The 14,547-nt window shown below is 43.6% G+C and overlaps 1 protein-coding gene across 6 annotated transcripts in view; it reads right to left on the reverse strand.

Annotated features, from left to right (window-relative positions):
• Nucleotides 1–7,123: 7,123 nt before the first annotated feature.
• S100PBP (S100P binding protein) overlaps nt 7,124–14,547 on the reverse strand; it is a 29,553-nt gene continuing 22,129 nt past the window's right edge. For 5 of the 6 annotated variants that reach the window (XM_081223935.1, XM_081223932.1, XM_081223931.1 and 2 more), the window contains 2 exons: nt 9,606–9,693; nt 7,124–7,389 (listed from right to left, as the gene is read on the reverse strand). In XM_081223935.1, the coding sequence (XP_081080061.1) occupies nt 7,248–7,389; nt 9,606–9,693 (230 nt within the window). In that variant the 3' untranslated portion in view covers nt 7,124–7,247. Of the gene's footprint in view, nt 7,390–9,605; nt 9,694–14,547 lie in introns of those variants that run through there. The other variant, XM_081223936.1, reaches the window with a different exon arrangement.

Below are 14,547 nucleotides of genomic sequence, written 5' to 3' on the forward strand. Positions count from 1 at the left end.
CTGCCTGTCTGCAGGGAGAAGGATTTCATTTTTCTTCTCTGCTGGTCCCCAGGTCCATGGGCACAGGGAGGAAGCGGACTGCCATGGTGGGGAGGCACAGCTAGCTGCACAGTTCTCCCTCTGCCCCCCATCCTAGTCTGGTGAAGAAGGCTGAACTGCAAACCCAAATTCTGCAAAAAATAAGCCACAAAACGAAAAGGCCTGGCCCTGTTCTGGAAAAGGCAAAGCTGCATGAGACACAGCCTTCTTTCTGCCTCCTCGCCTCTCCTGGACTGGCTTCCTCTTTGAGAAAATGCACAAAGCTCCTGGGAGGTGACAAGCACCTAGATTGACAGAAGCTGTGTCTTTCAGGGACGCTGTGGGGCTGCCTGCCGGGCAGGGGCCTGGCTGCCATCAAGCCTTTGCTGGATCCAGCCATCAGGGACTTGTTTGTGGCGCGATGCACAACTTTGCGAGTGTGTAAGATGTTATCTGTTCTGTCTCTTTTGGAAAACACAACCGAAGGGCTTCACTCCAGAGGGCAGAGGGATTCCCCGAGCTGGTTGCCTGTGTCCTCTGTCTTCTTTGGCCCTTATTTTGACTGTAAGATCGTCAGTCTGGGGTCTGAAGGAGACAAAGTGGGAAAGAGACCTGGAAGGTACTGGCCCCATTTCTTTAGGAAAAGTCTCTTGGAGTTGCAACAGTGCTGGCTTGCACAACTGAAAAGGTACATCCACATGGGACACCCTGGGGGCTGCTAAATCACCCCCTCTGGGGTGGACGCTGCTGGAAGGCGGGCCCGAGCCATTGACCATGGACAGTCAGAGCAGTCCTGACCTCTGGGGTCTCCATATCTTGCCATCTCATCCAGGGTTCGTGAAAGCTACCCAGGGTCCTCATGTCCTTCCCTAGAGCCTGAGTGGTGTGAGGTGACAGGTCTCTCCCTCCACTGCCTCTTCTGGTTTAAAAAACAAATGGTGCTTGCTAAGGAAGGCAGACCCTTCCCTAGGACTGACACGGCGCGGCTGCTGAATGCCTGCCTGGGAAGAGATGGACCTCTGCGTCTTCCATTCGTGGCTAAGGACGACAGTGTGGGCAACTGCGCTTGGCACAAGCCTGGCACGCAGTCGGCGCCCAGTGAGTACCTGCTGAACTGAATGAGAAGCGCAGTGACCCCCAAGCCAGAGAGCTGAAAGCCATTCCCCAGTGACCGCGGTCTACAAGAGCTCTCGGGGCTGGGGCAGCTGCCACTCTGCTTTGCCCGAGTGTGGAGCACAGAGAGGGAGGAGAGACAGGGTGAAGGGCAGATGTCAGCAACACTAAGGGCTTCCTCATGGGAGGGCATGAGGCTCCACTCATTGTCTTGTGACTTCCATCCCTGCTGAATGGGGCTGCAAGGCCAAGGCTCCTTAGGGGAGAGAGGTCCTTACCTCTGATCCAGTTAGAGCAATAACCACTTTTTAAATGTAAAATAAAAAGACATATGAAAAGGCACATCCTTGTCTTCTGGTAAATGCCCAAGTGTTGCCCTCTTTTTCTGGCAGTTGGCAGCAAATCAGGACGTGTGGAGGAGGGAGTCAGTTCTCTCCATTTTGGCCTGCAGCTTCTTAGGGACAAGCCTGCCAGCCAAGCTGGAGTTGGAAGGGAAATCTCGAACAGATGGGGGTGCACGTGTAGGAGGAGAAAATAGTTGCTCTATCATCCCATTACTGAGCCCCCCCCCCCCAACTGAGCTTGGGCTGCCTCACTGCATAGGTATGCAGGCTGGAGCTCAGTTTTTAAAACAAAGGGTTTTCCCCTCTGGATGGGGTTGGTGCTTTTCCTGGCCAAAGGGAATGCAGTCCTGCTTCTCCAAGCGTGAGGGGGAAGTAAAGAGGGACTGCAGAAGCTGCTTCCTGCAGCTCAGGATTCACAGCAAGCTGTTGGGGGGATGTTAAAGGAACATCACTCTGATCCCGCAGCAGGCTGAAAGGTAGAGGAATGATGCCATTACCCAGTGAGCAAACCAGTAAATGGGGCACCTTGAACATTTCTGTCCAGAGCCGGGAGGAGCTTAGGAAATGTCAGGTGAGTGGGGCTTAGTGTAAGCTGTTCTGGAAGGTTCTGAGAGCAGAGGGGAGCAGGTCTTACAGGCTGGGTGGGAGAGTGGGTAATCGATTAGCACGCAGAACTGCCAGCCAGACCTCAGAGAGGTACTTCCCAGATCCTCTGTGCCTGTTCAGTGCCAGATGATGGAGAAACTCCAAGTCAGCATCAGGTATAGACAGCTGTCAGTGGGGTCCAGGGAGTGCTGCTAATGGGAGTTTGCTGTCTTTACCTTATCTGTGCCTGTAGCACATCATCTTAGGGTATGAGGGGAGTGGAGTGAACAACACGCCTCACTAAACTCCATTCCCTTTAATCACCTCCCTAAACCCCCAAGTTCTACAACTGAGCTCTTCCCGAATCAACTGTAGTGACACAGTGGAAGCCTATGGCTGTGACTTGGGCTGTGGTCTTTTCTTCACCCCTCACTTAGATCTGCAGATTCCCCACAGCTTGGGAAGGGCCCAGGCAAGTTGTCTGAGACTGAGGGATCCGCCCTGCAAGACCACAGCAGGTCTGTGGGAGGAACGGTGGACTGAGGCAGGAGACCCTCAGGCCAGTTACTTCTCTGATGGGGCCCTGGACTCCTTATCTGTCAAAAACCAAGGGGTAAGAACAGAGGATTCCCAGACCCCCACCACCACCACCTAGAATAGGAGCCAAAGGGCTTCCTTATGGGACAGGAGGGAGACCCCGGGGTCTACAGAAAGGAGGACTGGTGTTTCTATGAGGCAGGAGTCTTTCCTCTCTCCAGTCCAGTCCTCTCAACCCCAGCTTTTCAGCGTGGGCCTCCTTTCGAACCCACTTTTATGATCTCTAGTTCAACGCTTTACAGAAATATTTAACCTCTCACCACCCCAGTCATGTAATGTTTCAGACTTCTACTTTCTCACCCTCTTTAAACCTATTTGACAGATTTTGGATTTTCCTTTTAAAAAGTAGCCTCCAAGAACAAAATGCTTTTGTAAATGGGACACCCCACCCCCCAAGCTCCATCGGTACAATACTCCCAAACCTTCAAATGTTATTTGAAGCTGAACTGAAGGAGATCTTTGTATACAAATAATTCCTTAGTGATATAGCATTTCAGGACTAGATGGCTTTAAAGGTTGTCCAAAAGATTACATTCCACCGCTTCCCAATGGGTGCTGGGAGGGTCAGATTTTTCTGTCTGTGGCATGTTCCAGTTGTCATAGGGGGAGGACAGGTGGGGAGGAGTGACAGGGCGGGAGCTTTCAGTTAAGGAATTCCACTGTTGGCCAGCTGATACTTCCTGTGACAAGTGGACATTTTTTTCCTGACAGGTGCTCTGACCTACAAAACAAGCATACCCTAGAATCAGCTTAGGAATAACTGTTTTCTCTTAGAAAAGCAGGAAACTCTGCTTTTTAGTTTTAGGTGGTTGAGACTTTTTCTTCCCGTAAAAGTTCACAACAGGCTGGTTAGAGAATGAGTTGTTAGAGAAGGTCCATTTCTCCTCCTCCTCACTTCTCCACAACATAAAACGAACTGAGGGTAAAGGACACCACCACCAGCTCAGAGAATCCAGCCTGGTCTCTGAAACCTTTGAGGCCTACAATAACACATTGCTAAAAAGGAAATAAGCAATTACTGGACAAAGGAACACCTACACCTGAGAGGACAAAATGGATATGTGTATGTATAGGTCAAGAGACCCTCGGATTCAGACAAGGATATTAAACAGCTGAGTATTTAGAAAATTTATATTGAGGCTTTCACCTGGACTGTAGGCTACGTGTTAAAAACTTACAGGACAGCAGGACAGAGAAGCCTATCCAAATATGTTGCTACTCAATGTCTCAGCACGAGCTGAGACTGTAAAGCATTGGCTAATACAGGTGACAAGCTCTTACTTCCTTCCTTTTCATCTTTGCTCCTGGGGTGAGTCTAAGAAGCTTAGGTTCACAAAAGGGATCTAAGGAACCTGTCTCCCACATCTACCCACACTTATCCAACCTTCACCCCAGGTTCTAGGAACAATTTCTGGAGAACTTGGGTTAAGAACAATTATCAATTCTCGTTTCTCACATCCCTTTCAAAGGGAGAATGCCCCAGGTAGCTCAGTTTCTTCCTTATCAGTGCTGGCTCTGGAGAGGCAGAAAGACACAAGGGTCAGCCATCAGCCACAGGAAGGAATGCGAGGCAATGCCTGTGTGATGGGGCTGAGCTATTCTCCCCCTCTGCAAAAACAGCAGCACAGTGATATTTAAGGCTCTCCCTATGTCACGCTCCTGATGTGCACTATATGTAGCTGCAAATCCCAATCAATTTCAACATTTCTTAACTGCTGGAACACCTTTCTTAACACTGTAATTTACCCTCAAAAGAACAGGGAACACACACCCTCGCCTCCCCGGTACCACATTCCACTAACTGCCGCCCCTCCCACACCCCACTAACCTACCTGCACAAAGAAGGAAGGAGCCCTCCTTCAAAGCCCGCAGTAGACGGCCACGGTGCAGAAGCCACCGACAAGAACTTTTATTTCTTTGTAATGACATTAAACACAACTGCTACAAGGGGAAAAACATGATAAAGAGGAGGCACCAAACTTCAGTTTCATAATTGATCCTGACAACAACCAAAGTAAATTGGGGTCTGCATTAGATGCAAAACTACGGTTATTTCAGGCTCTTTACTTACAAGTAAACTATGTAAACAGCACATTCCTACTCTGCATTGTCAAGACCCCCGTGTGGAGAATGTCATCACAGATAAAGAAAGCTAGGTAGGCGGTTAAATGCACACAACCCTTATGTAAATAAAACAACAGGGCAAGAATTCTACATGAAAATTAGACTTACAGGCCAACACTAAATGTGAGATATGTAGCTTTTAAAAACAGATTAAAACTCCAGATTCTACCCACTACCACCTTTAAGGCGAACATGCCTGATAATGAGTTTTCTTTGGCTTTGTTTTTCTTCTTAAAGAATACCACGTTAACCGCTAGGGAACAGTTCTCTCCTCCCCCAGTCCAACAGATTTAATTAAGCTGCTAAAGCTTGAAAAACAGAATTATTTGAGCAAAGAGGAAATGTGATTGTCACATTTTCTCATTAACCTGTCACTCATTTGATTTGGCAAAGGTGAAGCTCCCATTACACATCAGTCTTAAACCCTCCTGTACCAGGGAGGCAGGAGCATTAGTCTTAGACTTTTGCCTAAGCAAAAGGCTGTCCCTTTACTCCTTGGTTATCTGTGGGGAACAAGACAACTACAATGCTAATTGTTCCAGCAACAATTAATTCGAACTATGCTATAGTTCCAAAGGTGGATGTTTGTCCCACTCCATCAAGCTAATTTACGGAAACCTGGAGAAGTGACTGATATAGGAAATGCCAACTGAAATAACAGATTTTGACTCTTGCCTTTGAACAGAACTTCTCCTTTGCATTTTGGTCCCAGACTCTAAACCAAATGTCGAAGGAAAAGAGAATCCTTGACTGGATAGAAATAGTTAACACTTAGGGACATCCATCTAAGTTCACTGGTAACTATGACCAAGTTTCTCCCAAGTCAGTTTCTAAAGCAGGGTAGGATGTTTAAGATGGGTTACTTGCATACAAAGATGGGGCTGATGGAACAACAAAACCAGACAGAGGCAGTGAGCCCAGTATCACAGGCTGTGCTATAGCAACTAGGTACAACCTTCACACAGAGTGAACAACAGCAGCACAAATGCCAGACTGCAAAATCTCCCAAGAGATGTCTAGAGCTGTCTGTAAAGAGAATAACAAACACCTAAGACATCCATTAAGATAGCTGCACATAGCATTACCCTTAAGATCAGGTAACGCTTTGTGCACAGGCTTAATCAAAACTATTTTAGATTCACTTTAGTAGTTTTGTAAAACTGTACATCAGAGGTTTGACCAAGTAAGGAGATCCTGGATCAAAAGGCACCTCTTATTAACTAATAATGGAGACAAAAGACAGCTTCTCCAAAGTCTCTCCCATAGAATGGAAGCTCACTAACACGTCAACTCATACTTGAACTGGAGTTCAGCAGATGAAACTGAAGACCAACTGACACCTCTCAATAGCACTGCTTTCTGGCCTGTCCTAGAGTCAAGACTCTGGGTGGGCGGCTCTTCAATAAAGAGCGCAGTAAGGCTGTTCTTAAGAGGCATATCTATGTCTAACAGGATACAGAAATATGCCGGTAGAGCCCTAAGGTCACTGGGGAGAAAAGAAGGAATATCCTTGAAGAAAGGCAGAGAAGGCAGACAGTCACAAGATCACAAATCAACAGGGGTTGTTAGTCACCAGTCTTCTGTTAGAGTTAAGATGTACAAGATTTGTAAACACTACTGTGCAAAATAAATTTAATGAAGAATGAAAAAAAAAAGCCAAAAAATAAAGGCAGCTAGTAGGTACAAAAAGAAGAAAAGATTTACACTTCTGATTTGTCCTTTCAACTACTTCAGATGTCCTGGATTACCAACTTTAAAATACTGACAGGTATTCAGAGATTCAAATAAAAAAGGTAAGAGGGGTTGTTAAAAGTGACTTGTATCCATTTATAAGTCATCAGCAATAATTAACACTGGCTTGCAGCCTGATAAAGAATCTCTTCCTCATAGGAGATGAAAAGATGATTTCTTTTGGGCACCAGAAGTAGACTTCACCTCTGCACAGAGGTGGGTGTTTTGCTTGAGCCTGGGTGTTTTGACTTAATGTGGGCTTTCAGGCGGCAGCCACCTTCAATTTAAATTAAAAAATTAGGGCTTCCCTGGTGGCGCAGTGGTTGGGAGTCCGCCTGCCGATGCAGGGGGCACGGGTTCGTGCCCCGGTCTGGGAGGATCCCACGTGCCGCGGAGCGGCTGGGCCCGTGAGCCGTGGCTGCTGAGCCTGCGCGTCCGGAGCCTGTGCTCTGCAGGGGGAGGGGCCACAACAGTGAGAGGCCCGCCTACCGCAAAAAAAAAAAAAAAAAAAAAAAAAAAAATTAAAACTATTATCAACTCAACACTGCTTAAATGCATACACACACATAAACAGGAAGGACCTTATACAAAAAATTTCAAGTCAGCAATGGTCATTTCCCAAAGGTGACAAGTTCTTTAAATTAAAGTGTTGTGAAAAATAAATTTCAAAATCTACAAAGCACAAAACAGCAGAAGATGAGACGCTGCTCTGGACAGGACCCTGGATAGGGACCTTCACTGCTGATGGGAGGAGACAAATGGACTGTACGGGATATCTGGTAGACGCTGGAACCGATGGTGGCTTCGCATGTTCTGGTCAACCCACTGAGTCAGACTGTATCTTTGCAGAGACTTCTGTCGGAACCGGGCGTAGTTTCTATCAGCAGAGAGGGAAAATAAAAAGAGGATAGATGAGGGTTTCAGCTGGAATGGTTATTTGTATACAAAAAAGGCCAAGAAAACTATTTAAAGAATATTGTTACTTTTGGAAATTGGATATTCATTTTATATTTCGATTCTCATAATTTTAGAAATTTTATATTATTTTCCTTATATGAAAGTTACACTATAAGTTCTATTTCCTTCCACTTTCCAAAGCCACCTAATTCCCACACAGGTATTATGGTGATATGGTCCATATACACGAATGTTCTAAGAAAACCCAATGTATAATGTATAATAATGTTTAAGCAGGAAAAACCCATTTTCTCCCTCTGGAAACATTTAGAACAGGATCTGTATTTTATTGCTTGCATCAGACCTGTACCTCCAACAGGACTTCACTGTCTGACACAGCTCAAGGTTGCTCAGGACACAGCAGTTAAAATTAGAATAAAATTCCCAGAGAAGGTAAGCATCACGTGAGAATCACACTGCAAGTTTAGAAACTGAACAGACTCAAAGTTTCTTGAGAGCCTCCTTCAGTCGTGTACTGGGCTGGGGTTCTGAGCAGGACCCTCTGAGATAATTTCATCCCATTCTCAACTCCAGCTGGTCCTAATAACCACCTGGGAAGCTTTAATGTAAAGATATAGATTCTTGGCCCCTCTCTCCACCCTTAGACTTAATAACTTAGAATCCCTTGAGTCAAGCCCTGGACATCTGTATTTTTAGACATCTCCATAGGTGATTATGGGGAATAGCCCAGGTCGAAAATAATTTTAACAGTACCTGGTGTTTATCTAGCCCTATATGCAAATACTTGCTGAATTCTTTAAACATCTCACACCATTTAATCCTAATGACAATCCTACCAGAAGTACTCTCATTAACTCCTTATACAGGATAGGAAACTAAGCCTCAGGTAAAATAACTTCCCCAAGGTCACAGAATGGAGTAAGCAGAAAAGCCTGGATTTGAATTCACATCTAACTGCAGAATTTAATAACTATTACACAACACTGCCTTTCCGAGTACTGCTGTCAGTTTGGCAACTGTAGAGAAAACACTAAGTTTAAAGGCCCTGATGTGGGAGCACGTCTGACATACTTGAAAAATAGCAAGGAGAGACTTCCCTAGTGGCGCAGTGGTTAAGAATTCACCTGCCAATGCAGGGGACACCGGTTCGATCCCTGGTCCGGGAAGATCCCACATGCTGCGGAGCAACGAAGCCCGTGCACCACAACTATTGAGCCTGCGCTCTAGAGCCCGTGAGCCACAACTACTGAAGCCCGTGCACCTAGAGCCCGTGCACCATGACAAGAGAAGCCACCGCAATGAGAAGCCCAAGCACCGCAATGAAGAGTAGCCCCCGCTCGTCACAACTAGAGAAAGCCCGCGCATAGCAATGAAGACCCAATGCAGCCAAAAATAAATAAATAAATAAACTAAATAGTATGAAAAACAGAAATAGCAAGGAATCCAGTGTGACTAGAGCAGAGTGAGCAAGGTGAATAGTAGAGGAGATGAGGGTGGTGAGCTAACCAAGTCAGCCTACACCAAAACATATAGGCACTTGTGATCATGGAGATGGGAAGCCACTGGAAAACTCTGTGCAAAGAAGAGAGAATCTGACTTATGCTTTAAAAGAATTTCTCTGGCTGCTTGAGTTGAGAACAGTAGACAGGCAAGGGCAGAAGTAGGGAGACCATTTAGGAGACTTGCAACAATCCAAGTGAAAATGTTTGAGAAAGGATCAGGTTTTGGATATATTATACGTAGAGCTTATAGAATTTGCTAATGCACTGACTATGGAGTAAGAGAGAAAGGAATCACAGATGACTCCAAGGTTCCTGAATAATTGGATCAAGTAACTGAATAAATCTGTAAAACCATACTGCATCAAGAAACCAGAAGATTTCAGGACTAGAAAGGCTCTTTGACATCAATTAGTCCAATATCTTAATTTTACTGTTGTGAGGACCACAGAAGTGAAGTGATTTGATCAAAATCACATAGCTAGTTAAAAAGTGCAAAGCCAGTATTAGAACCCAGGTTTCCTGAATTTCAGTCCAATTCTTATTCTATTATACTATATCACTTCTTCTTCTACCTCTGGAATTAAACAACAATTACAGCCCTACCAAAGCCCTACCACATTTCTCATGTAGCAAAATTCTACCCTTTTCTTCCTTCTCCTAAACACCCACTCACCGCCTGGTGAGGTCCGAAGGATGCTGCCATTTTGGGTTCTGCATGTGATGAACTTGACCCATCAAGGCACACAGCTCCCCCAAGGTACCTGTGATACAGAGAGATCAGTGGTTAGGAAGCAGCTCAGTGAACTACCATGTCAGCCTAGGTCAAAACGTGTGCTTTTCTCTTTCAGGGAAAGAGAAAACAGGCACTGGTCCTAATCCTATCTATTTATGATTATCACAAGCAGTCAGCACAAAAACTATAAGCCAGACAAGGGAGCTTGCTCTTGGATGATATGATGATATCATATGATGATATGAAGCAGCAGCAATAATGACAGCCACCATTCATTCATTCAACATTAATTTATTAGCTCCTATAATGTGTGAGAAACTTTACTGGGTCCTAGAGTATGGTACAGACAAGACACTGGACCTGCCCAATGAAGTTTATACAGAAGATGGGCAATTCCAAAAACTTTGATAAGTAGTGACAGGAGAAATACATGCTGCTATGAGTACAGAGACTGCGGAGTGGGGGTTAGAGAAAGTCCCCTCCAGGGGAAGTAAATTATAAGCAGGGATCTAAAGGATTTATAGACGTTAGTAGGAGGGGTGGGAGGTAGGGGTATCCAGTAGAAATAGCTAATGTAAAGGCCCAGAGACACAAGACAGCAAAATACATTCAAGAAACAAGAGAAGTTGAGAATAGAAGGCGGGTAGGGGCTTTTTGCTTAACAAGAAAAATAACTGGAGGCAATTTCTCAAACACCTGGGAGCCAGGCAAGGTGCTAGGCACTTTACATGTTATCTTACTAATTCTGAAAAAGTATCTTGTAGGGAGATAGATTTTTATTAACATCATTTTAGAGATGGGAAACTATGGCTCAGGGAGGTGAACTTGCCTTAAATGATTATTAAACTGGACTCAAAACTGGCTCTTGTTAGATTCCATGCTTTTGCCACTATTTGATAATGCTTATTTTGCACTTAAGGGCTGAGACTTCGGCTGAAGCTCACAAAACCAAAAATTATGGTTAGAGAGAATAATTCCCCTAGACCAGTGGCTCTCAAATTTTAACATGCATCATAATCAGCTGCAAGTATAAAACAGGTTGCTGGGCCCCAACCCCAGTTTCTGATTCTGTACGTCTGGAGTGGGACATGGGAATTTGCTTTTGTAACAAACGCCCAAGTGATGCTACTACTGCTGCTGGTCTGGGAACCACATTTTGAAAACCATTGCCCTAGACAGTGGAGACCTTTCTTTCAGCTGGTTTACATACTTCTCATTATCGTATCTACTCTGCTCTCAGGAACCAAGAGCTGTCAAACTAGGCGACAGACCATCTTTTCATGTTCTGGTAAAAGATATTTACTTAACTTTTAGGACCAGTATAATTTATTTGAAGCCTCAAGAAGCCCAACTCTGTAGAAAAAGTATATACTTTGGAGTTTAGGCAGACTTGAGTTAAAATTCCAATCCAGCCACTCACTAGCTCTGTAGCCCTGGGTAAATCATTCCTCTTATCTGGACAATAATAGTATTTTACTTGAACTTAAATATTAGGGATATAGTACATAAAAGACCTAGCATATCTTCTGGCACTCAGGCAGTGTGCAGTAAGTGGTAGCTATTATTATTCTGGTGTTACAGCCTCGGGACTATGTTAGCTTTTAAAGACTCTTCAAAGCCTGTGACAATCAATCACCTATTTATAAGGAAAAAATACTTATTAAATGGATCAGTCTACATATAAACTATGACATGCTTTATAACACTCAGCAGAAATTCTCTAACCATAATGAGATGATACTTTTCAGCAAAAATTTATAGATTCACTACATTAAATGTTTCTATGCAGTTAAAATAAAAAAGCACAACCAAGGGTAAAAGAAGACAACTGACAAAATGAAAAATGTACCTGAAACATATTTGCAAGGGTTTACTGTCCTTACTCTGCAAAGATAAGTCTCCTCGTCAAACAAACAGAACAAAAGAGGTCAAGGACATGAATAGGTAATTCCCAAAACTAATACAAGTAATCAATAAATGTAATGAAAAGATGCTCAATCTCACTAATATGGAAATAAAACATATTAATCTCACTTCTTGAGAAGGAAATACAAATCAGAAATAAGTTTTCCCGGTCTTCCCTGGTGGCGCAGTGGTTGAGCGTCCGCCTGCTGATGCAGGGGACATGGGTTCGTGCCCCGGTGCGGGAAGATCCCACATGCCGCGGAGAGGCTGGGCCCGTGAGCCATGGCCGCTGAGCCTGCACGTCTGGAGCCTGTGCTCCGCAGCGGGAGAGGCCACAACAGTGAGAGGCCCGCGTACCGCAAAAAAAAAAAAAAAAAAAAAGAAATGAGTTTTCCCTTTAAGAGAGAAGTAGCTTTTGATTAGAAAATCCCTTGCCTGTTTGATTTGTTAAGCTAAAATCAAAGGTCTCTACTCAAATTGCTTTTCCTTTACCATACTTTCATATCACTAGCATCCCCCTCCCTCTAGCCCCCACAAAAAGGACATTTCAATGGTGAAGAAATCAGCTTTCCAAGAATTTCAAGATACATTTTTCCTGCCAAAGCATCACCAAAGGAGGGCTGGCAAGATATGGAAAGTCTGGTGTCCAGTCTCAAATGGGACAAGATTATCTGCAGACCATGTCCTTCAGCTCACTCATCTCTTACCACGTAGACTCTATAAAACTGTCCTGACGATGGAGACTAAAGATATACCTATAAACCTCCTACAAAGAAACCTATTCACTTTAAACTAAAAGAAGAAAAAGACTGATCGATTAGGCCCAATGAGGCTTCAAGTATTCAACTGCTAGGCGTCATAATCTAGCAGCAGCAACTTACATATAGCATTTACCATGTATCAGGCAGTATCCTATGTGCTTTACATATATTAACATATTTATTCCTTACAATAATCCTACGAGATATTTCCTCCAATTTACAGATGAAGAGGCACAGAGAAGTAATTGGTCCAAGGTCACACAGCTAGTGACAGAGCCCAAATTCCAATAACAGAATACCATCACAAGGCTGAGTTTCCTGAAAAACGTACGAGGACTGACATTTCACTGTGGGGACTAGAAAGCAAGAATCATATTGCAATATGTCTTGTATACCCAGTGCACAGAGCTGAGTAAACAAAGGCTCAATAACTATTGTCTCGGCTTATGTACCAAGAAATGTTAGTTTTCATTAGCACTAAGAACTTACTGATGTACCAGGGTAACCTTTATTATTAATAAGGGTTAATGATCTAGAGATAATGGGAGCTAATATTTATCAAGCATTTATTATGTGCCAGGCATTTTGCTAACTGCTTTGCATGTATCCTATCACTTAATCCTAACAACCACATGAGGCAAATACCATTATCTCCATTTTATTCATGAATAAACTGAAGCTTAGAAAAGACACTCATCTATCATCTAGTAAATGGGAAAGCCAGGATTCAAACCCAAGTGGGGCTATTAATCCAAAAACCTTATTTCAGCTCATAGCTTCAATCTCTTCTTCCTCCAAATTTAGAGATGCTAACAAGAATAGAAACATTTAAATTTTCTCTTTTCATAGTTTCCAACAGATGGGCTTTCTTGGACCAACAATCAGTACCACGGGTTTATTTTAAGTTGTGGCTAAAAGGTGGTGAAGACTGTCCTTTGTTTTGTGGCTAAGAATGGAATTCATCTAAGAATGAAATTAGGAGAAAAAAACCTCAACATTTCAGAGATGAGATCAGCAGTTCACCGAAACAATCTATAAATATGCAGCTGGCTGATTTGGGGAAAAATCCAGTCTAGTAACTATCCTTAATAGGTTAAAAGTTAATCAATTTTTATAAAGGAGGAGTAATGATAACGCTGAATGCTTGCTAAGCCAATGGCCCTTCTGACAGGTCTTATACATCACCATACTTTGTACCGCATGACCAAGAACAGAGACTCTCTCTGCTGGCTAATGACCTAAGATCTGGCCTGGCACCAACAGGTCATTAAGTGAATCAATCAGATACTCTCCCTTGGAATGTGAATGTGAGCTTTAATAATGAGAACAAGAGAGAGAACAGCACACAGAGGCAGGGCTCTAGGAGAGGACAGACACTTGAGATAGCTAATAGAGAGCAGCAAAAGCACTAGTCAGAGATAGATAAGATTACAAGTACCAGAATCACTAACTCAGCAGGGAAAACCTATTGAAAAGGAAACAAAGGCATCCATTTCTGAGGGGGCCTGGCTCTATGGTTGATTGTTTTTATTATGAGGCCGAGCTATGTTGTTGAGCCTCTAATCTTCATCTTTTCCTGTAAATCCTTAAACTCAGTTACTTAAAGGCAATCACAATGTCTTTATTCAATGCAATCAAAAAACTACCTAATACAGGGGAGGGAATGAAAAGAGAAGGAAAGAAAAAAAAATGTGCTACAGGGGTGTAGGCTATTGCTTTTACAAAAAGATTAATAGAATAGGAATAGGGAATTCCCTGGCGGCCCCGTGGTTAGGTCTCCATGCTCTCACTGCTGATGGGCCAGGTTCAATGCCTGGTTGGGGAACTAAGATCCCACATCCCACAAGTCGCACAGTGTGGCCAAAAAAAAAAAAAAAGGAAAAAAAGATTAAGTAGAAAGCCAGAATGCAAACATCCAGGCCAACAAAAGTGTGATGATCTAGTACAAATCTTGACTTATTTTTTCCATGCATATAAGGCAAAAAACAAAAGAAAGAAATAGGAATTATTATATAACTCATTTCTGCAGTGTTGTATTGTATAGGGGATATTGAACAATGTATGAATGTTCACAACAGTAATGGCAAATGTAGAAACAGAATTTACATAACCACTGCTGCTTATGGTCTTCAGTAAAAGTCAAAGCAGACTTCCACTTCTAATCATAATGAATGGGCATACCTCCACTGTAAGCAACTAGAGACTGGGCAAAATGT

Source organism: Mesoplodon bidens (assembly GCF_964165515.1).
Source record: "Mesoplodon bidens genome assembly, chromosome: 2".
In the NCBI taxonomy this organism is placed as follows: Eukaryota; Metazoa; Chordata; class Mammalia; order Artiodactyla; family Ziphiidae; genus Mesoplodon; species Mesoplodon bidens.